Source organism: Drosophila takahashii, chromosome 3R (assembly GCF_030179915.1).
Source record: "Drosophila takahashii strain IR98-3 E-12201 chromosome 3R, DtakHiC1v2, whole genome shotgun sequence".
Taxonomy (NCBI): domain Eukaryota; kingdom Metazoa; phylum Arthropoda; class Insecta; order Diptera; family Drosophilidae; genus Drosophila; species Drosophila takahashii.
The window spans coordinates 21919387-21937866 of record NC_091681.1 but is presented as its reverse complement, the minus strand read 5'-3'; the positions used below and the strand labels follow the sequence as shown (position 1 = coordinate 21937866).

At 40.3% G+C, this 18480-nt stretch overlaps 2 protein-coding genes across 2 annotated transcripts; one reads left to right on the top strand and one right to left on the bottom strand.

The window, feature by feature from the left end:
* Positions 1-824: 824 nt before the first annotated feature.
* Positions 825-2305, top strand: Mpc1 (mitochondrial pyruvate carrier). The gene is made up of 4 exons (XM_044394201.2): positions 825-1028; positions 1109-1227; positions 1281-1381; positions 1739-2305. Exons 2-4 carry the CDS (start codon positions 1166-1168, stop codon positions 1897-1899), a joined length of 324 nt encoding a protein of 107 aa, XP_044250136.1. The 5' UTR covers positions 825-1028; positions 1109-1165; the 3' UTR covers positions 1900-2305.
* A 147-nt stretch (positions 2306-2452) lies between these two features.
* Positions 2453-9556, bottom strand: Xrp1. Its single transcript, XM_017141745.3, has 3 exons — positions 8728-9556; positions 3716-4455; positions 2453-3652 (listed from the first exon to the last, which is right to left on the bottom strand). The coding sequence occupies exons 1-3, from the start codon at positions 9413-9415 to the stop codon at positions 3041-3043; spliced, it is 2040 nt and encodes a 679-aa protein (XP_016997234.2). The 5' UTR covers positions 9416-9556; the 3' UTR covers positions 2453-3040.
* Between the last annotated feature and the right edge of the window lie 8924 nt (positions 9557-18480).

The following is an 18480-nucleotide window of genomic DNA, read 5'->3' as shown; positions in this document are numbered from 1 at the left end:
CTTTGAACTAAAATTCAAGCGGCTGCTGCGTTTTATAGGTCTTCAATTCACCCGCGCTAAAGTTTGAGGAAATATAAAATATATTTTTAAGTTTGAATTACCGCTTCACTTTGAAATTAGAGATGGACCAAGAATAAGCCAATAGGTTTCAGGAGGGTGTCTCCGCTATCTCAGTATAGGAGTATCGGCTGTCAGGGCGGTGTCTTGGCTAGGTCAGTAATTTTAAGGGTGTTTTCAAACACTGCCCAATTTAGGAATCACCCTGTGGGCCTGTTTTGTTCGAGTTTTTTGGCGCAAAATTTGACAAACATGGTAAAAAAATAAAAAACGTAAACAACAGCTATACAACATAAAACAAAAAAACATCGATGCTTTGAAAAAAAAATTATTTATTTTGATTTTAATAAATTAATAAATAAGTAGAATAAAACAGCCGAACTGGTTTATATAAAAACAAAAAACAAAGGCTTTATTCTAAAAAAAATTTAAAGAAGATCAGCATTTTCACATTATAGTATTATAGGAGAGTATTATGATATAGCTTAATCCACCGCTTCCCACCTAGCCACCAATACAGTAAACAGTTTGTTGCATACTTTTTGAACAGCAAATTTTCTTTAATTTTTGACTAGAGGTGGGGGTGATTTATACTCATATCACCCCCTGTGGAGCCTCGCATGACAGTAATTAACTTAAAATAAAAACACATTTTTCGCGACCGTTACTTTAAAATTTGTGATGTGACTAAAACATCGATTGTCGCCAAAAAACATCGATATTTTTCCACCTCTAGTCTACGCACACTCTGTTAAAAACCCGTTGTTGCCTTTCGTTTCACTAAATTTTATATAACTTTCGGAGTGACAACAGGCCCGACACATAAACAAATTAGAAATCGCAGCTTGTGATTTTATAGCACATCTGCAACCCGGCCTGCAGTTCCAAATTCTTTGTATTTTCGATCAAGGTGTTCCAGACAGGGTAAACAACAACAACAGCTGACGCCACAACAACAACACGAACAACCTGTAAGACCTTGAGGGGATTTTTTCGGATTTATATATTGCGCGGCACAGAGACAATCTAATCTAAATTATTATTCCACCAGGTGCGCGTCTGATTAATATTCCTGGTTAGATACATTCAATTATCAGAAGGTAGCATCATGTCGATCAGGCGTACCATGTCCACAACGGCCTCCAAGGAGTGGCGGGATTACTTTATGAGGTTCGTTGTGGTTACTATTTATTACGATATATTATTAATATATTTTTTTGCAGTACCCACTTCTGGGGACCCGTGGCCAATTGGGGAATTCCCGTGGCTGCTCTGGCGGACACACAAAAGAGTCCCAAATTTATCTCCGGCAAAATGACATTGGGTAAGGATTTGGGCCTTAATCTAGTGTTTGGCTACACGCGCCGCCATCGAAAGTTTTCGCCAAAGATGTCGTAATCAGAGCCGCTGTGATATGTTCTAAACAAATCACTCTATATGGCCTGATAAGCCAGATACGGAAACTGTCGAAACGGCTGCCGATAAGAGTGCACAGAGAAAAAATGAGTCCAGTTTGATTGGGTATTTTAATCCTTTATTTCGAACCTATCATCGGAAAAATCTTTTAAAAATACTATACAACTTCTTAAATATTTTTTCTAATTACTAAACTTAGCTTAATTGTTTCTCTGTGCTTTAATAATTTAATAAACCTCATAAACTAATCCTCTATATATTCCAGCTCTGACCCTCTACTCCTGCATCTTCATGCGATTTGCCTACAAGGTGCAGCCCCGTAACTGGCTGCTCTTCGCCTGCCACGCCACCAATGCCACCGCCCAAACGATCCAGGGTCTGCGCTTCCTGCACTACAATTACGGTTCCAAGGAGCAGCAGGCATAAACGATGAAGCCTTGAATCCCATTGCCCCCACGAGAACGACGCGCGAAGTCACTTCAAATGTTTACCCAACAGCTAATGGCAATTTACTGCCACCACACGCAACAAACATCTAGCAAATTGCACTGCCCTCCAATTCAAAGCCCAAGTGGTGGAGTAATTGCCGCGAATCACACCCGCACAATCGGCTGAATCTCGAATCGCGAAGTTGTCGTGACGCTTGCGTCGTTTTCTCAGGGCTCACAAATCCCAATTCCAATCGAGTCTATCCCAAACTTGTTGTTTTGCCTATTTAGTTAAATCCGTTCGGCAGTTGATCAAAATTTTCAGTCGGTGCAATCCTTAGTTTACGATCATAGAGTATGTCTACAAGAATATGGTTAACAGTTTAATAAAAAAAAATAGAAAAATACAATTTGTCTATTGTCTGTGACCCCAAAATGGTTGTAATAAAAATTGTACATTGAATTCTAAACAGAATTCCCTAAACTAACTTTGTTTACTATATTATCAGGAAATCAAATTAATAAGAAAATCCCACAGTAAATACAATTTTTTTTTTTGATTTTGTCATGTTTATTGAAACATGCTCTTTATTCAAACGATTACGGTTATATACGTCGATATCGGTAAAATATACATTTCAATTGTTCTTAACAATAGCATATTTTTTTGTTGACATTTTTGTAACTTTTTTTTGTTCATCAATGGGGTTAAAACATACGAAATCGTAATCATTATTTTTTTGTTGTGCTTTTTCTGAGTTTTTTTTTTTGTTGATTACACTTAGGACGAAAAAAACATATATGTGGGTACAAAAAATTTTAGTTTTCTCAAACATAATAAAAATAGAATTATAATTAAACACGTCTCGCGCTCAATGGGCGCCCGTTGTATGCCTAGTAAGTGGCTAAAATGTTTTACGTTTTACATCATTTCGTGCGAAATTGATGCCCAGTTGGAAATTTGATTTCTGCTTCTCTTCTCGACTCTTCTTCAACGACAACTTATATAACTTAACAAATGGATGACGACGAGGTGTGTGCTCGGACTAAGGCTATGCTCCGCAATATGCGACAATCTTAAGGTCACGATAGTTGGTTTTCCTATCAATTTCTATGGCTACGAGAATCTCAGTGCTGCTTCAGTGCTCCTGCTTGACGTGGTAGGTGCTGTTCTTCCTCTGGCGATCCATCAGGTACTTCTTGTACTTCCGCTCCTGGGTCGCCACCTCGTCGGCCAAAGCACGCAGTCGCAGATTCTCGGCCACCAGCTCGTCCTCGGCGCTCTTCTCCTCTTCCTCGCGCTTCTTCGTCTTCCGGCGGGAGACGCGGCTGGCCTCGTTGTTCTTGATCCTGTCCTCGTAGGCCTTGCGCTCCTCGCCGTTCATGCGGGACATGAGATCGGGATCGGGTCCGTCGGCATGATCCTTGGCAGGACGGCCGCGCTTCCGCTTGCCATTGCTGCCATTGCTGGTGCCACTGGCTGGCGATGGACTGAACTGGGAGGTGCTGGCCACCGAGTAGGCGGGCGAGGCGGGGGCAGTGAGGAAGCCACCGAATCCCGTCTGGCAGGTGGGCGCCGCACAGCTGGAGCTGGCTGAGTAGTTGCTGTGCGGGGTATTCGGCGGCGAGAAGTCGGTGGTGGTCTCCTCTTCGACGCTGCGCAGATCCTCTACGATTTCTGCCTGGCTGATGATGATGGTGTTGCTGCTGATGGAGGTGTTGCTGGTGCTGCTGGTGTTGGCGGCCTCGAGCTGTAAATGGGAAGGAAAATAAGTTAGCAAATGCTGGTTTAAGAAACTATTGACTTGACTTACCCTATCGAAATTCAGGAGATGTTCGATGATTTCGGGCGTGCTCGGGCTGAAGGCTGGCGCGGACTGGGTGTTGATCTTCAGCGCCAGCTTGCTGCGCTTCAGGGGCTGCGACTCGACCACGGAGGCCGAGGGGGCAGATCGCTTCAGCGTGGTGATGATGGGGAGCTCGATGGGCGTTGGGATGGCCACGGCAACGTCGCCGCCGCTGCTGGCAAAGCTGCCGCTGGGCTTGACGTCATCCTCTAGGCCGAAGCCGAGCGACTCCTGGCTGCAGCCAAAGAGACTGCTGGTGTCGTAGCTGGCCACGTCGGAGATCAGGGGCTCCTCGGGGATGTATTTGATGGTACTGGATGTGGATGTGGCCTGCGAGTAGGTGAACAGATAGGGGTCCTGCGAACCGGTCAGCATGGACGTAGGCTGGGAACTGGGGAAGATGTTGATGAGATCCAGTTCCTGGTCGTCCTGGTTGATGTCGATGCCGAACATCGAGGTCATGTCCAGAGTCTCCTCCTCGTTGGCCAGCGGCAGATTATCCATTTGTAAGAAGTCGTTGTCTAAATTGTCGTTGTTCATCTCGTCCATCGCCGGACTGAAGGGATCCATCTTCTTGCCCTCAAGCTCAATGTGATCCTCGGCAAACATGTTTATATCAAAGTCAAGAATATCCGTCTCAGTAAAAATCTCCTTTCCGTTTTCGCTGCTGCACGTCGAGGACGTTGCTTCTATATCTTGCAGGTATTCTGGGGAAAATTAAAAAAATATCATAAGTATCGGGCGTTAAATATTGGATTAGGTCGTGCTAAATGATCAGTTAAATTCTAGGAACCCAATTTTGATTGTTTGGAGAAAGGGGTCAGTAATCCAATCAAATTGTTAGAATAACAGTGCAATATTAATAAAATCCTATAAATGATTTGAAAAAATTTATTTTTAAGAGCGAGTAAGTCAGGTAGATAAGTAACTATCATTATCTACATTTATTTACAAGTAGATAAATGCTTTTATTCGCCATATTGAATTTACAAAGTGTCGCTACTAAGAGTTGCCAACTTTTTCCGCTGTACCTCGCAATGGCGGCGCCACTGTGTTATTTTACTCGACATTTACATTCTACACGCTGTGATTCACATGCTATCTCGCTCGCTGTTTATTGTGAAATTAGCCAAGGAAAACGAAAAGAAACGAAGGAAAAGAAACGAAACGGAGGGCAAAAGGGAATTGAAAAAACATAAAATACGCTGGTTTTCCCCTTAAAAAAAGGGAAATGACTTTACAATAATTTGTTAAAAAATAATAATCCAATCAAAGTGTTAAATATGTGCTAGCAATATAAAATAATGTGAAAGTGCTAACAATAAATATTTTAGTTGGTTAGTTTTCCCATAAATAAATCTATTTAAAAATATTTAATAATTTTTCTTTACTTTCTTTGCCAATTGTAAGTTAAACGCTCGAGTTTTGGTTAACAACATTCCTTCAGCCATTATTTTTCTTCCCCTCGCACGCACACATTCGTAGAAGGCCCACCTCGGCCGGCTTCCCCATACAATGACGCATTTGGCAACAAAACGCGGCTGACAACAACCACACGAAAATCGAACACGATCGTTCATGCTTGCATTTCCAGCTATTGTGTGTGTGTGTGCGTGCGTCTGTGAGTCGGCCACGTTAGGGGATGGCTTCAAGCATACACACATTTCACACAAGAGCAAAAACATAAATTCTGACTAAATAAAATATATGTAAATCTAAAAATGAGAAATGCGAAAAGAAAACAAAAACAGTGGTTAATTATGAGGCGAATGCCCGCAAGTGGAAACTATTTTCTAATTCGATGAATAATAAGAAAAAAATCAAATCGTTAATTCTTAAATTCCAGAAAATATTCACCTTAAGTTGGGTTTTTGAAAACCGCTAGAAGTGCTGTTGGTACTCAGATTTATCCGCAGATCGAAAGATCGACTAAACGGTGCAACGATTGAAAACAAACTGTGAAGTCTCAGTGTCAAGTTGTATCTCAAGTCCCCCAATATCGGTACCCTTGCGATGGTGTGCGGAAGCGGGAGAGAGAGAGAGAGCGAGAGGCACTGCGCGTGTGCTCCACAAACACAGCAGCAACAGCTGGTTGCCTGCGCAACAATTGTCCCACTATCCCTCTCGCTCGCACCGCAGCAAGTTTACGGCCAAGGGTTAGAGCGAGAGAGGCCCGGAGAGCCTCTGCCGGCTTCGGCGTCGCGGTCGCCGATGTCGCCCGAGTCAAATATTCTTCTGCCAATTACATAGATTTTTGACCGGCATAGGCCCACGAAACTGAGTTAACTGTTCGGATGCACTAATACAATGCCACTCGAATTTCACCAGAGCGAAGAAGGTTCGCGAAAATACCATTTATGGAAGTGCGTTTGTTAAGTAAAAGTGCGCTTGTCTAACGAAAAGTGCATCAAACGATCGGGACAAGATCACCAAAGTGACAAAAATACCTATTTTCTCGCGTAAGAAACGCTCGGAACTCTAAGGAAAGACAATTAAACAAAGCTAAAACTTTTATGCCAAAGAACAAAAATAATTAAAAACTCCCTTAGGTTGAAACATTGCGTATACGCAATGCATTTGGCCGAAAATCAAACACACAAACGCGAAAGAGAGTGAGAGAGAGCGATTGAGCCGAGTTTTACTTTTGTTCTCTCTGTGAGTACCATTCTCTCTGCCGGTCGGCAAGTACAGCTATCTCTTTCACTGAGAGCGGCGCGGGCGGCTCGCGTGCCGAGGAAGCAAAAGGGAGATAGCGATAGGAAACTGGAGCGAGAGAGCTGGAGAGAGAACACCTACACACTCACACCACGCAGGTGTCCGTTGTCGTGTCGGTGTTTCTTGCAAACTATCTCTCTCCCTCTCTCGATTTTCGCAGATCATTCTTATTGAATTTCACAATAAATAAAAAGAACACTAATAAGAACAAAGAATCTGAGTACAATTAAATATGGAAAGCGAATTAAGAAAATCTGTTATTTGTCACAACTAAAACACTTGTAAAATTTTTAAAAATTCTTCTTATGTATCGATTTGTATAGGTAAATAGAAAATTGTTGCATTTGCCGGCTAGAAACACGTGCGGTGAGAATTTGGGTCATGAATCAGCTGTTGCACTCTCTCGACTCTGACGTCACAGGCCAACAAGCCCCTTTGTTTAATTAAAAATAATACTTATTTTGGCCGAAAAGGCAAACATTTCTAATCTACGCGTTTATTGAGAAAATTTTGATTTAATCAAATATTTAATATGAAAATGGCGAGCAAAAACAACAGACTCTAATAACGATCAGTCAGAGGAGCAAAAATCTAAAGGAGAATATTATAAATTTGCCTTGAGTTTCGTGAATATATGGAAATAGTAACCTTGAGTGGGTGGAATACATAGAAGAAAGAAAGAAAAAAAATTTATTCCCAACTTTGCACAAATATGTAGAATCTGGACAGCTCATCGGTCACTAACACATTGCATTTGTCGAAGGGGTAACAATTATAAGTGTGTGCATATAAATAATTGGTGGTACGATATTAACTCTGATTCTGATTGGACAATGAAATCCCTCGCTCTACACATTTTTACATGCGAACACATATTAGCAAATTCTTTTCCAGTTCGTGTCATTACACAGATACACACTTTTTATTCGCTTTCTTGTGGCTTATCGCTTTCATTCGCGCTCCACGGGTGCTGACAGTTAGACCCAAAACGGAATTTAAACTGCGCAATTAGTTTAAGATGGTACTGGTACCCATACCCACCAATGATTCACTCAGTCACCGAGCGCTTAGCATCAACTCTATCGATAAGAACTTGTAACAAAGGAAAACGAAAAAAAAGTAAACCTTGGAATCTCAAAAAGTGAAATACAAAGTAGTGAAAATTCGAAACAAAAAGTGAAATAAATAGGAATATGGAGAATCTAAATCGGAAGCCGACGTCACTTTTTTTCTGTCAAAGAAATGGAAATGGTAAGTGAGAACATCTATCATCTTTAAAAAATTAATATATACGGCCAAATTAATTTTACAATTTATCAACTTCGTCCTAACCCTGATTGAAATACTATCATATTGTTTTACAAAAAATTTACATTATTCGGAAATAATATTTACACATTAAGTAAGGTTATTAGTTGAAAATTCGACGGAATTGAAAGCCTGGCTAAAAAAAAAATGAAAAAAGACAATTAAATAGAATAACATTTACATTTATAAAAGTATAGAAAGAAATTTAGCTACGGAAGAAGTTTAAATCTGTGTCAAATTCATGTTAAAATAATAGAAATATTTAATATGCATATATTTCTTGGAAGAAAAAAAAAGTGACAACACTTTTGAGAGCTACATGATTTTCCTTTTCATACCTAGCTTTACAAAAAACTACAAACTATGTATGCAAATTCGTATATCAAAAGAACGGAAAAAGATGAGTCACATTTTTAGATTCAGCAACCTCTAGACAGTTTGTGGGGAATTTTAAAGAAAAATGTTCCTATAACTTGGTAAATGTTTGAGAAAGATTACATTTTAGATTGTCGAAAAACATAAAAAATTACGAAAAGTGTTGGAAACATTTGGGGAAAGAAGTGACCGATAAATGGAAGTACATAGATCGAACATCCATAAGATATTGATCGTACGAGTAATTACGTTGCCATTTACCGAGAACAGGGGCGGAGTGGGGGCGCCTCTTTGCCCCCCCGCTCCCCCTCAATCTTTCACTCGTTTCTTTAATGGGTCATTGCACTGTGATCTTCGCCTTCGTCCGCTACCGGTGGTGACTGTACCTCGACGTCCTTGGCAGAGCGACAGCGCCAGATCCTTGGGACCTTGGCCGCTGTGCTCGATGCCTGCTATCTGACTCTTTCTCCAACTGATTGTGAATCATTTGATTGATTTTGTTTTTTCGTTTTTACAAAAGCAACAGTAATGAGAGAGTGCTGGGTACATAAGGCAACACACACACAAAACACAGTACTCACCATCAATGAACACCGGAACGTCTATCTCTTCAACTGTGGCAGTAGGCATTGCTCCACTCATATCCCGGCGGGATGGCGGCTCTTCCGCACCTGTCAACTGGATACCAGCCATGGCTGCCAGGGTCTGTGTCCGAGGCTCGGGACTGGTAGAAACCGGGACCGTTTGGTTGTTCACCATTGCCGTAGTCGGTGAACCTGCCACCGTATCTGGTTGCGTTCGTGTTCGTATCCCAGTCGTGGGGTACGTTGAGATACGGTACCTCCTCGCCGAATCTGGAGTCCGATTTACTAAGGGACTCGTGGCAGGCGAGGCCTGGTTGGCTGGCGGACGCGTTGGTACCGACCCTGGTAAAAAGGGTATTCTGATGATGCGAGTTCGAGGCGTTCTGTGCTCTGTCCCGCTGCGATTGCTGTTGCTGCTGCTGTTGTTGCTGTTGCTTGTGGGCACTCTGATCAGCAGAATTCTGGGATTTGGCTTGCTGTCTATCACGATCGGTATTGTGGTGATCGTCGACGTAGGCGAATCCCTCATAGGCTCCGTTGGCCTCGTTCTCCTCTGAGAGCAGGAGCAATTGGGCCACGAGCTTGTCGCGCCAGCCGCTGTTTCCTGGGATGTTGCGCTGTCCTCCTGGGTTGTCGCCTCTGGGTATCTGGGTGCCGCCTGTACTCGTGCTGGCTCCTGGATCATCAATATTATATCTCGGGGATTTTCGGTAGCCCTCCTCGTTGGTGTTGCCGCTACTGTTGCTGTTGCTACGTTTGTTGGTCTCGCTGGCAGTACAATACGATGATGGGTCGTTGCTCTTGGTGTTTCTCTTGGGGGTGTTGGGGTTGCTCTGCTCTTGGTTGATTGGGTTGCTGTGGTTTGATTCGCTCTTGGGCCTGGCTTGGCTGGTTTGGGCTTCGACGGAGAATGCCATTTTGAACGTGGCTATTTGGTTGATTTCAATCAATTCAAATTCGGTTTAAGGCAATTTACGGTGTGCGGTGTACGGTTCGTTTTCAAACGGTTTCGTTACGACAGGATTTCAATACGTATTCGTATCGATTCGGACAGGATTTGGCGATGAGTGGAGCAAGCGCAGTTAAGAGTGTTCGTAATATTGGGTTTTTGATTTTTATGTGAAAGAAAATAGACAAAAGAAAAAAGATTTTGTTATTACACAGATCGAGGACGGGCTGAAGCGCGATCCTTTTTGGGGAAATCGCACCTCAAAATATCTTGTGGCTTGGGTGGGTTAGCAAATGTACAAGTGTCTCAGTGTCGCAGGGATATCCTGGGATATTATCCTGGCCACCGATCTACTATTATACCATCATGTTTGGCGACTTTCAACAGCTTGGATGTTTTTAATGCATTGTGTGTCGAGATGGGTGGGTAAGTGGTTGGTTGGTTGGTTATGTGAGTGGTGTTTTCCTTGCTTTGTTAGTTTGCTTTCCTTTTTTTCATATGGTTTTATTTTTTCCATATTTTTTCCCATTTTCTTTCTGTGTATTTTGAAAATCTTTTCCTTTTGTTGGTTATTTTGTACATGGATTGCTCCTTTTTTTGTTTGGACTTTATCCTTTTTATTTTTTTGGAATTACTCCTTTTTTGAATGGATTTGCTCCTTTTTTCGTTTGGATTTAGTCCTTTTTTTATTGGAATAGCTCCTTTTTTAATGGAATTACTCCTTTTTTCTCTTTTTTTTTCTTTTGTTTTTTGTCTTTTTTCTTTTTTTTTTAAAACATTCTTACAAACTAAAGGTGCAAGGACTAAGAGAGTCAGGCAATCATGAGGAATGGCTTAATAATATGAGACAAAAAAGGATGTGGTATACTCACTTTTAATTGACCGTTAGAAAGAAACAATGAAATTGTTAGGGTCCCTCTAAACAAGCTCTAAAAGAGTCGTCGACACAAGTTCCCCTTAAGCTGTAAGCAAAGAAATGGAGAACGCACATTACTTATAGGCCCCAGAAGAACGGTGATCATTATGATAAGGTCAGGTGGATTTTCCTAAGTACTCTTCAGTTACAATTAAAGATAATTTTGTTTTTTCAACCTCAAAATGGTTCAAATAGTTCCTCATTCGATAGGGCCACCTTTCAAATGTCAGATAAGATTCTTATAGCCACACGCCTGTTTTTTTAAGGCGGCTTGCGCTGCGAAAAGCTTTTTCTGAATTTCACAACAGGCAAGGCAAAAACAACAATATGGCGGACCCATGGGCAACAGGTCTTTATAGCACCAGATGGGTGAAACTGGGGGAGTGGGGGGTCTAATCAGCGGTTGACAACCCCTCCAAACCCCCAACCCTCCCCGCAAATTGTCACTTAGATAATTAAGGCACACGTTCGTTCGTGTCGCTACATTATTATCGCGCTCAGATATCTCGAAAATCGTGCGGCCGGTAAAAACAACACCAGAAAGCAATTACCTCGGCCAGTGGAAAAATTTCCCCGAAAAGCACACGCGAGCTTTGGCTAATTACACACTAATATATGAATGTCACACAAACGTATTCGCAGAGCCCTATAATTAAATGTTTTCACAAACAAAATCCCCTACTATTGTAAAATTCGATTGTATCAGTATTCTGTATCTGTATCTGCGTTCGTTCGAGGGCAAGTGACGTCAGCAGTGCACTTAATTGATTCAATATGGCGACGTTAAAGTTAAAGCTCTCTATACTATATAGCACTAGCCTATGGAATGTTAAGATTGATTTGTCCACTACTTACATAAATGCGGTGAATGTGTCTTCAAGCGCGGTGGTCTGGTTTTTTTGGAAACCCGACCGCAAATTCACTTGTCTTTTCTGCTACGCAATATGTTGGGTGGTTCCAGGCACCACCACTTGGTTATGGATTCAGGTCCGGCCGTTGCTCGGATCAGGAAGATTACTGTTGGTACACCGACAAATGTCCACGGTTGTTGTTCCGCGTTGAACAACAACGATTGCGAAGTCTTTGCACTGGGTTCTTGTCTTGTTTCCTTGCGACAGGAAAAATGTACTGTATCTATATGGCTTCACTAAATGTATCTGCTGTATGGGCAGAACTATTCACTTTGGGATCTTGGGGTCTGCGTGAGTCAACCGACTGCTTGGAGTATTCACTACGTTTTGAAATGTCCGATGCGACGACGACGACAAGCTAGCGGCAAACAGAATCGAAACTGTTGGTCTTGCTTGGCACTGTGAATTTCATTCGTTGTGAAATTCAAAAAGCACCCCACAAACCGGTCTGCCATAGCCAGATACTTTTCGCTTATCGGTGTGCGACGGAGCTTTGTGTTTACTCACTTTCAGATACACGTACTGTGAGATACGTTTTGTGAGCGAGCGAGAGAGGGCTAAATTTCCCCAGTGCCAGATGGCCTGCTTTCGAAGAAATTTCCCTGCCATATAGCAGCCACAAGTTGAGGGCCTTTTGCCCAGCCGGCCGGTGTTTTTTTTATACTTAAACAAAACATTGCTAAGTAGATCTATGTGCGCCCAGACAACTGTATAAGTATTCATGGGTGGCTGCAAGGTTCATTTTTTAAGTATTATTGTGTGGGTAGCACTTTGGCGTTATGAGTCATCATTTGTTTGGGTGGGCAGAAATAAAATATCGGGATGTCTGTGTCAACTGACCTATCACAAAATTGTGACCATGAAATGGATAGACGAGGCTTTAAAAATCTGTGAACTTGCATTTAATTATAAAATTACAGAAAGATACATTTACAGCGAAAATAAATTTAATTTCTTGAAAATGTAAAGAGATTTAATAATTATTATTGTAAAAAAAGAGGCTACGTTCTTTATACAACTTATTTGTGGTGGATCTTTTGTCTGTGTACCATGATTTTTTTCAAGTTCCGATTTTGCTGTCTTGACCTAAAATAACTTATTCTCAGTTCTGATTTTTCTTTCCTTATTAGGGAAAGGTCATATGTAACCCCTGGATTGTCATAGGTATGATGTATAAAATAACAATACATTCATATAAAAGGGTGACTTATTTGTTTGTGCGTAATAATTCAACCCCCATTTCTTTGAGACATCATTGCCCTTTTATAATAATAGACTGTGAACCCCACGACAACGCGAAAGTCGTTGAGATTTGAACATGGGAAATTTCTGTATAGTATAGAAATTTTGTTTTTGTGAAGCTCTTTCCCACACAATCAAACTGAAAAGCTCTCTTTTTATAGTATTAGTCACCTCTCTTTTTTCTCAGATAAAAGCTGTTTCAATTCTCGGAATCGAAGAGCTTCCATCTGCCCACAAACCTACATGCGCAGCTTTTGCTGATAATTAAAGAAATCCATGAGTCACGCTGAAAAACAGAAATCACCAAAGCGCAAAATGAGCTTCAGCAGTTGGCAAAAACTGTCATCATGTGATATTTGTAATGGGCCTGATATGCAGACAAGTACATGGCGTGGGGTTTTCACTATTTATTTGGCCACGTCGTCCGATTTTAGCCACCAAAAGCTGGTGGAGCTTAATTGCCATCCGCACAGCCCACATAGGTGCGCGAAATTCGTGGAATTTTCCCCCAAATGGCACGCACACGCTGACTTTCAAATGCTAATCTCGAACCGCGCACCGACTGGCACGAGATCTTGGGAGATCGAAGACGACCATCAACAATGGTTGGCCTCAGTTGGCAAATTGCCAAAATAAATGCGAATGGGCAGGGGACTCTTTAAGTCTTCTCACGATGACTGAGCGCTTTCGACCACAAGGGTTTGCCAGATAGGGGCGTTCATATGGCGAAGCGTGTAGATAGATATTGGGCTCATAAAGCCCCTTCCTTGTTCGATTTCGCAATCTTATCACTATGGACGGCAGTCCATGTAGTGACGAAGCGCACCAGGAGAGTGTGCGAAGGCGACTACTATATATACACGAAGAAATGAAAATCTACTGTGATGGTCCGATCATAATGAATGTTACACCTATCGAAAGGTATTGCAAAAACTTAAAGGATTGCATACCAAGACTTTAGGAAAATCAATTGGCTTGGGAGAGAGAGCGGGGAAAGTGAAAAAGTTAAAATTTCGAAATTTGGAGCTGTTGGGGCCGGTGGGGATAAATGCCCCTCGCAATGTTTTAGTTGTATTCCTTTTGAAAATACCCGTCGAATGAGGGGTCATTTGTCAAAATCCGACGCTCCGTTCAAAAGTTATAGCCAAAATAAGATTTTCTTCTTCTTCCCAAAATGAAAATTTAATTCTGTTTGTCCACTTGTCCACTTGTCCACTTGTCCAAAATATGTTTTTTAAGTTCTGAAAATTTGATATGACGTTCATCACATCGATATAAAAAACTTTTGTTCTACCACTTTTGGAAAAACTAGCTAGTTTAGCGGGAAAACAGCTATAAATAGCTAAAATTCGGAAAGCCGTAACTTCTATACTACTAAAGCTACAGACTTGTGCTGCATCTCGTTTGAAAGGTATTTTTAAATGCTATAAACGCCTTCTATATGCAATTTGAGTAAATGTAATAGTTAAAAAGATATGAACAAAATAAAATTTGTTTAAACTTTTTTTTTAGCTTTTTTTTAATTTTCTCAAAAACGGCTCTAACGATTTTCCTTACAACTTTAAACTGTATAGCCCTTGAGATTCCTTAAATTTTGGTATATAACACATTACTGTAAAAAGTCACGTTTAAAAGTTATTTTTATACGAAAATAGCCACTTTTGCCAACTCGAACAACTAACGCTCCCTGAGTATTGAATTTTGTGGGAGGGTATCCGAACTGTATTTTAGGGTCATGGAATCAGTAAATTTGCACTTAAGAGTTCCATATAGGAATCTTTTGTTCTACGACTTTTGGAAAAAGCCGCTACTTTAGCGGGAAAAAGCTAAAAATAGCTAAATTTCTTTAGTTTGTAAGTTCTACACTACTAAAGGTACAGACATGTGCTATACCTCGTTTAAAAGGTATTTTAAAATACTTCAACGCCTTTTTAACTTAATTTGTTAAAATACAATAGTTTAAAAATTATGATTGACCAATTTAAATTTAAATGTATATATTAGCTCCTATGAGAGCAAATGTAAACAAACAAAAACTTCTGATATCAAATAAAAACACCTCTTAACGAGGTAAAAAACTAGTGACGACCGCACCTTCAACATACAAAAGTTCTGATATCAACATTTGTGACGAAAAATTATTACACTCGTCATTAAATAGACTTTCTAATATTTTCTCATTCGGCACGCTGCAATAGAAAATGCCTGTGAAGGGAAAAATGCTGGAATAGTTTGCTAGGGCGGGCCGAATGAGAAAATATTAGAAAGTCTATTTAATGACGAGTGTAATAATTTTTCGTCACAAATGTTGATATCAGAACTTTTGTATGTTGAAGGTGCGGTCGTCACTAGTTTTTTACCTCGTTAAGAGGTGTTTTTATTTGATCTAGGATTCGCTATCATTTCCGTTTATCTGCAACGTGATCAAAATATGTGGTAGCTGCTGACTAAGTTTAATGAACATTTTTTATGGTATTTCCAAGAATGTGTTTTATTCAAACTTGTTTGGTGTGCATTTTGTTGAAGGTTGCCTACTTTTTCTAGCTCTTAAACGTAATATTTATTTATTGATATGTCGTCATTAAATTGTCTAAAATAAAAATAATCACTATCGTGTAAATCCCCTTACATATTAATTTAGGAAAAAAAATTGTTGTTATTTGTTGTTTATTTCTATTTGTGTTTAACTTTTACTTTTCTAAATATTTTCTGTATAATTAAACAATATCAACCCTAATTTAAAACTTTTAAAAATTCATTACTTTTGCTAATATGAATATGGAAATTTATTCGCTAAGGTCTATTGACCTTAAAATCTGGTTTTTAAAATAAAATCCTCAACTCATTTAAAATTTTTATAATGAAAATATAACGCGTTGAATGCCTTTGTTTATATTTAATTTGTCTGGTGTTCCGCTTACTCATAGATTATAAAAAAATTAAATCAAATTTTATAAAATAACAGAAATACCCAAACAACTAACTTTTTTGGTTTGCCCTACCCTATCGAGGTGTATATTTACAATGGGCCTTAAAGGGAGGGCTCGTCTATACTATACGCGATGTAACTCGTAATGATGTCAATGACATTGCCAGCAATAAAAGTCTAGCAACAAATGTTGCTGGTTTTGTGAAAATAGTAAAAAAAATATATAATATCTATCTTACCCTTCATCATGGTGCTGCCTTTGATTAGCAGGTTCCAATGACGACGGCACAAATATGTTGATCCTTGTTGCTCCTTATTTCCGGTGGCTGTTTCGACTGCTTCGTATCTGCTTCAAAAGGAGGTAACGCTAAAGCGACGGCGAATGCGAATGTCCCGCTTCTTTCGTAGCAACTTGGAGCGCTCTAGGATCTTAGTGCCCGTAGTACCAGTACCGGTAGTACCTTTGCCGATCGTGATCGTCGGGATAATGTCGATCGAATTGTTGCAGTAACAGTTGTTATTATGCCAGCCACGCATACGCATACACATAAAGTTGTTTTGCATGGGAACCTGCTGCTGGGAATGTTGCACACACATGAAGACAACGACAGGCGAATGTTGCATGACGTTCTTGCTCGACGCGATGTTGGATTTTCCGCTTTTCCTCGCCACTGCCACTGTAGTTGTTGTTGTTGCAGCAACCGCAGACAGAACGAACATAATATTGGGGCTAAAAGCCTTTTTGAATGGTATTATTGTACAGACGACAGCTGTTGCTATAGTGTTTTGCCACTTGTCACACGGGTCGTATGCTTAATGTACTTGTCAAGTGTTAATTCACACGCGCTTATCTATATAGCATCTAGATACAACTCTTATCTCAGATACCGTATGTAAAGTATATATGGAGTAATTTTTTATTGTTTATTTTTTTTGGCCAATTTATTGCGTCTTTCGCAAATGTTTTTCTGGCAAACTGGAGTTTATCTCTCTGAACTTTGCACTCAACGTTGAGTTTATCTCGGTACGTGTTACACGAAAAGAAATTATTGTTCTATGAATAAGAAATCTTTATAACGATGTTCAGCCGTTGATGCCATTAAGACTCGCGATCGATTGTGCGATTGGGTTATAAAACTCGAATCGAAAATTTCACAAATTCCACGTTGATTTGCACACAAAAAGCTTTATCTGCCTTGACTCACTGAAATGTTGTTCTGTTCGCGACGAAGTATTGTTACTAACTGACTCAACTGCGAGCGCTGGACGATTGCCGCTGTCCGGGGTTGATATAATATTTTGCTGACGTCGTTGCGGGTTCTCCCCTACCGCCCTGTCTATATACCCTTCCCGCCGTCCATTTCATTCACGCTCTCAGCTGCTGTGTGTCTATTTCTACGGCCGTGCCCCCCAAAAACATTTCCTCTCCAATCTCCTTCTTTTCATGATGCTAAGGATGGGTCACATGAACTTGATCTTTGAGGTTAGATGGGTTCTGCAATCATTAACTGCTTCAAAGTAGTTTAATGTAGTTTACAAAGGTGTCGACAGTATTAATCAATTTGTTTTTGACACTTATACATCAACAAATTAAAAAAATATATATTTTTTCTGCAGAGAAAAAAGAATCTATTCAAAACAGACAAAAAAAAAAATTAAATACAAAATTAAGGAATACATTTAAAAATACAACAAAATATTTTCTTACTTGCAATACATCTATGCAATATTTCAAATGTAATGCGAAAATCGTAGCCAAATTAATCATAACTCTAAATATGCCTTGGCTCGCGCCAGGTAATATCAAAATGGCATAGATAGCATTTTTTTTTGCCACACTGAGTCTTATCAAGTGCCGCCGAAATGGCTACTAAAGATAAGGGGAGCTAAAAAAAGATTAAAGATAGGTCTACGCCGAGATAATTTACAAATTTCGGTGCAATGGATGTAAATTATCGCTAATGTGTTTGCTTTTATCTGAAAGGGTTAATAAACTGGAAAGTTTTTGGTATAGAAATTGTTAAAAAAGGAAATGTTTAATAATGTCTAATATCTCTTATTGAAATTCAGTCATAGGTAGGTCGCCTATGTCCGTTCCAAAAAGTGTAGGGCAACTGGTTTGGCGGCCTGCCATTAAACACCAACAACAACTGAAGCAATACAGATTCGCACTCTTTCTCTGCCTGCGAGTGAAACTCTCTCTCTCTGTGGGTCAGATTGGCTGATGCAACACTTGCCACACGTTGCAACAGCTGTGTGGGAGTCTAGTCCCAGCTGATTGCTGGCTTGTTGCCAAAGTCAGAGGAAATCTCTTGTCAACAAGCTGCGAAAAACTCTGAATGTAGCTAAACATTTTCAATCGAAAGTTCTGGCAAATTTTCCTTCGGCGATATAGGCCAAAAGGGGGTGGCTTAAACCGTGGCTGTTAGGTGGCTAAAATTAGCCGGCAAATGATTCATTTTGGGGGTTGTCCACTTACATAAGGCTCTAACCCATTGCTGCTGACACGCTGTTGTCGCTGGAAAAATTGCGCTTTATTCTCTTTGGGGTACATAAAGTTTACATTCAAACAAACAGATATCTGCTGGCAAATACATATATATATTATTTGCACATATAGCATCGCAATTAGGGTTTGGCGTAGGAGCACTGACGTGGTTCCATTGGGGCACTGTCCCTGCTTTTATCTTGTCTGCGTGGTATGATAAAATCAGAAAACCCCAACGTGGTGATCAACTAATGGCCGGAGTCATGCCAAAATCTAGATGAATTTAAATGGATTTGTATGTCAGACACGGAGAAT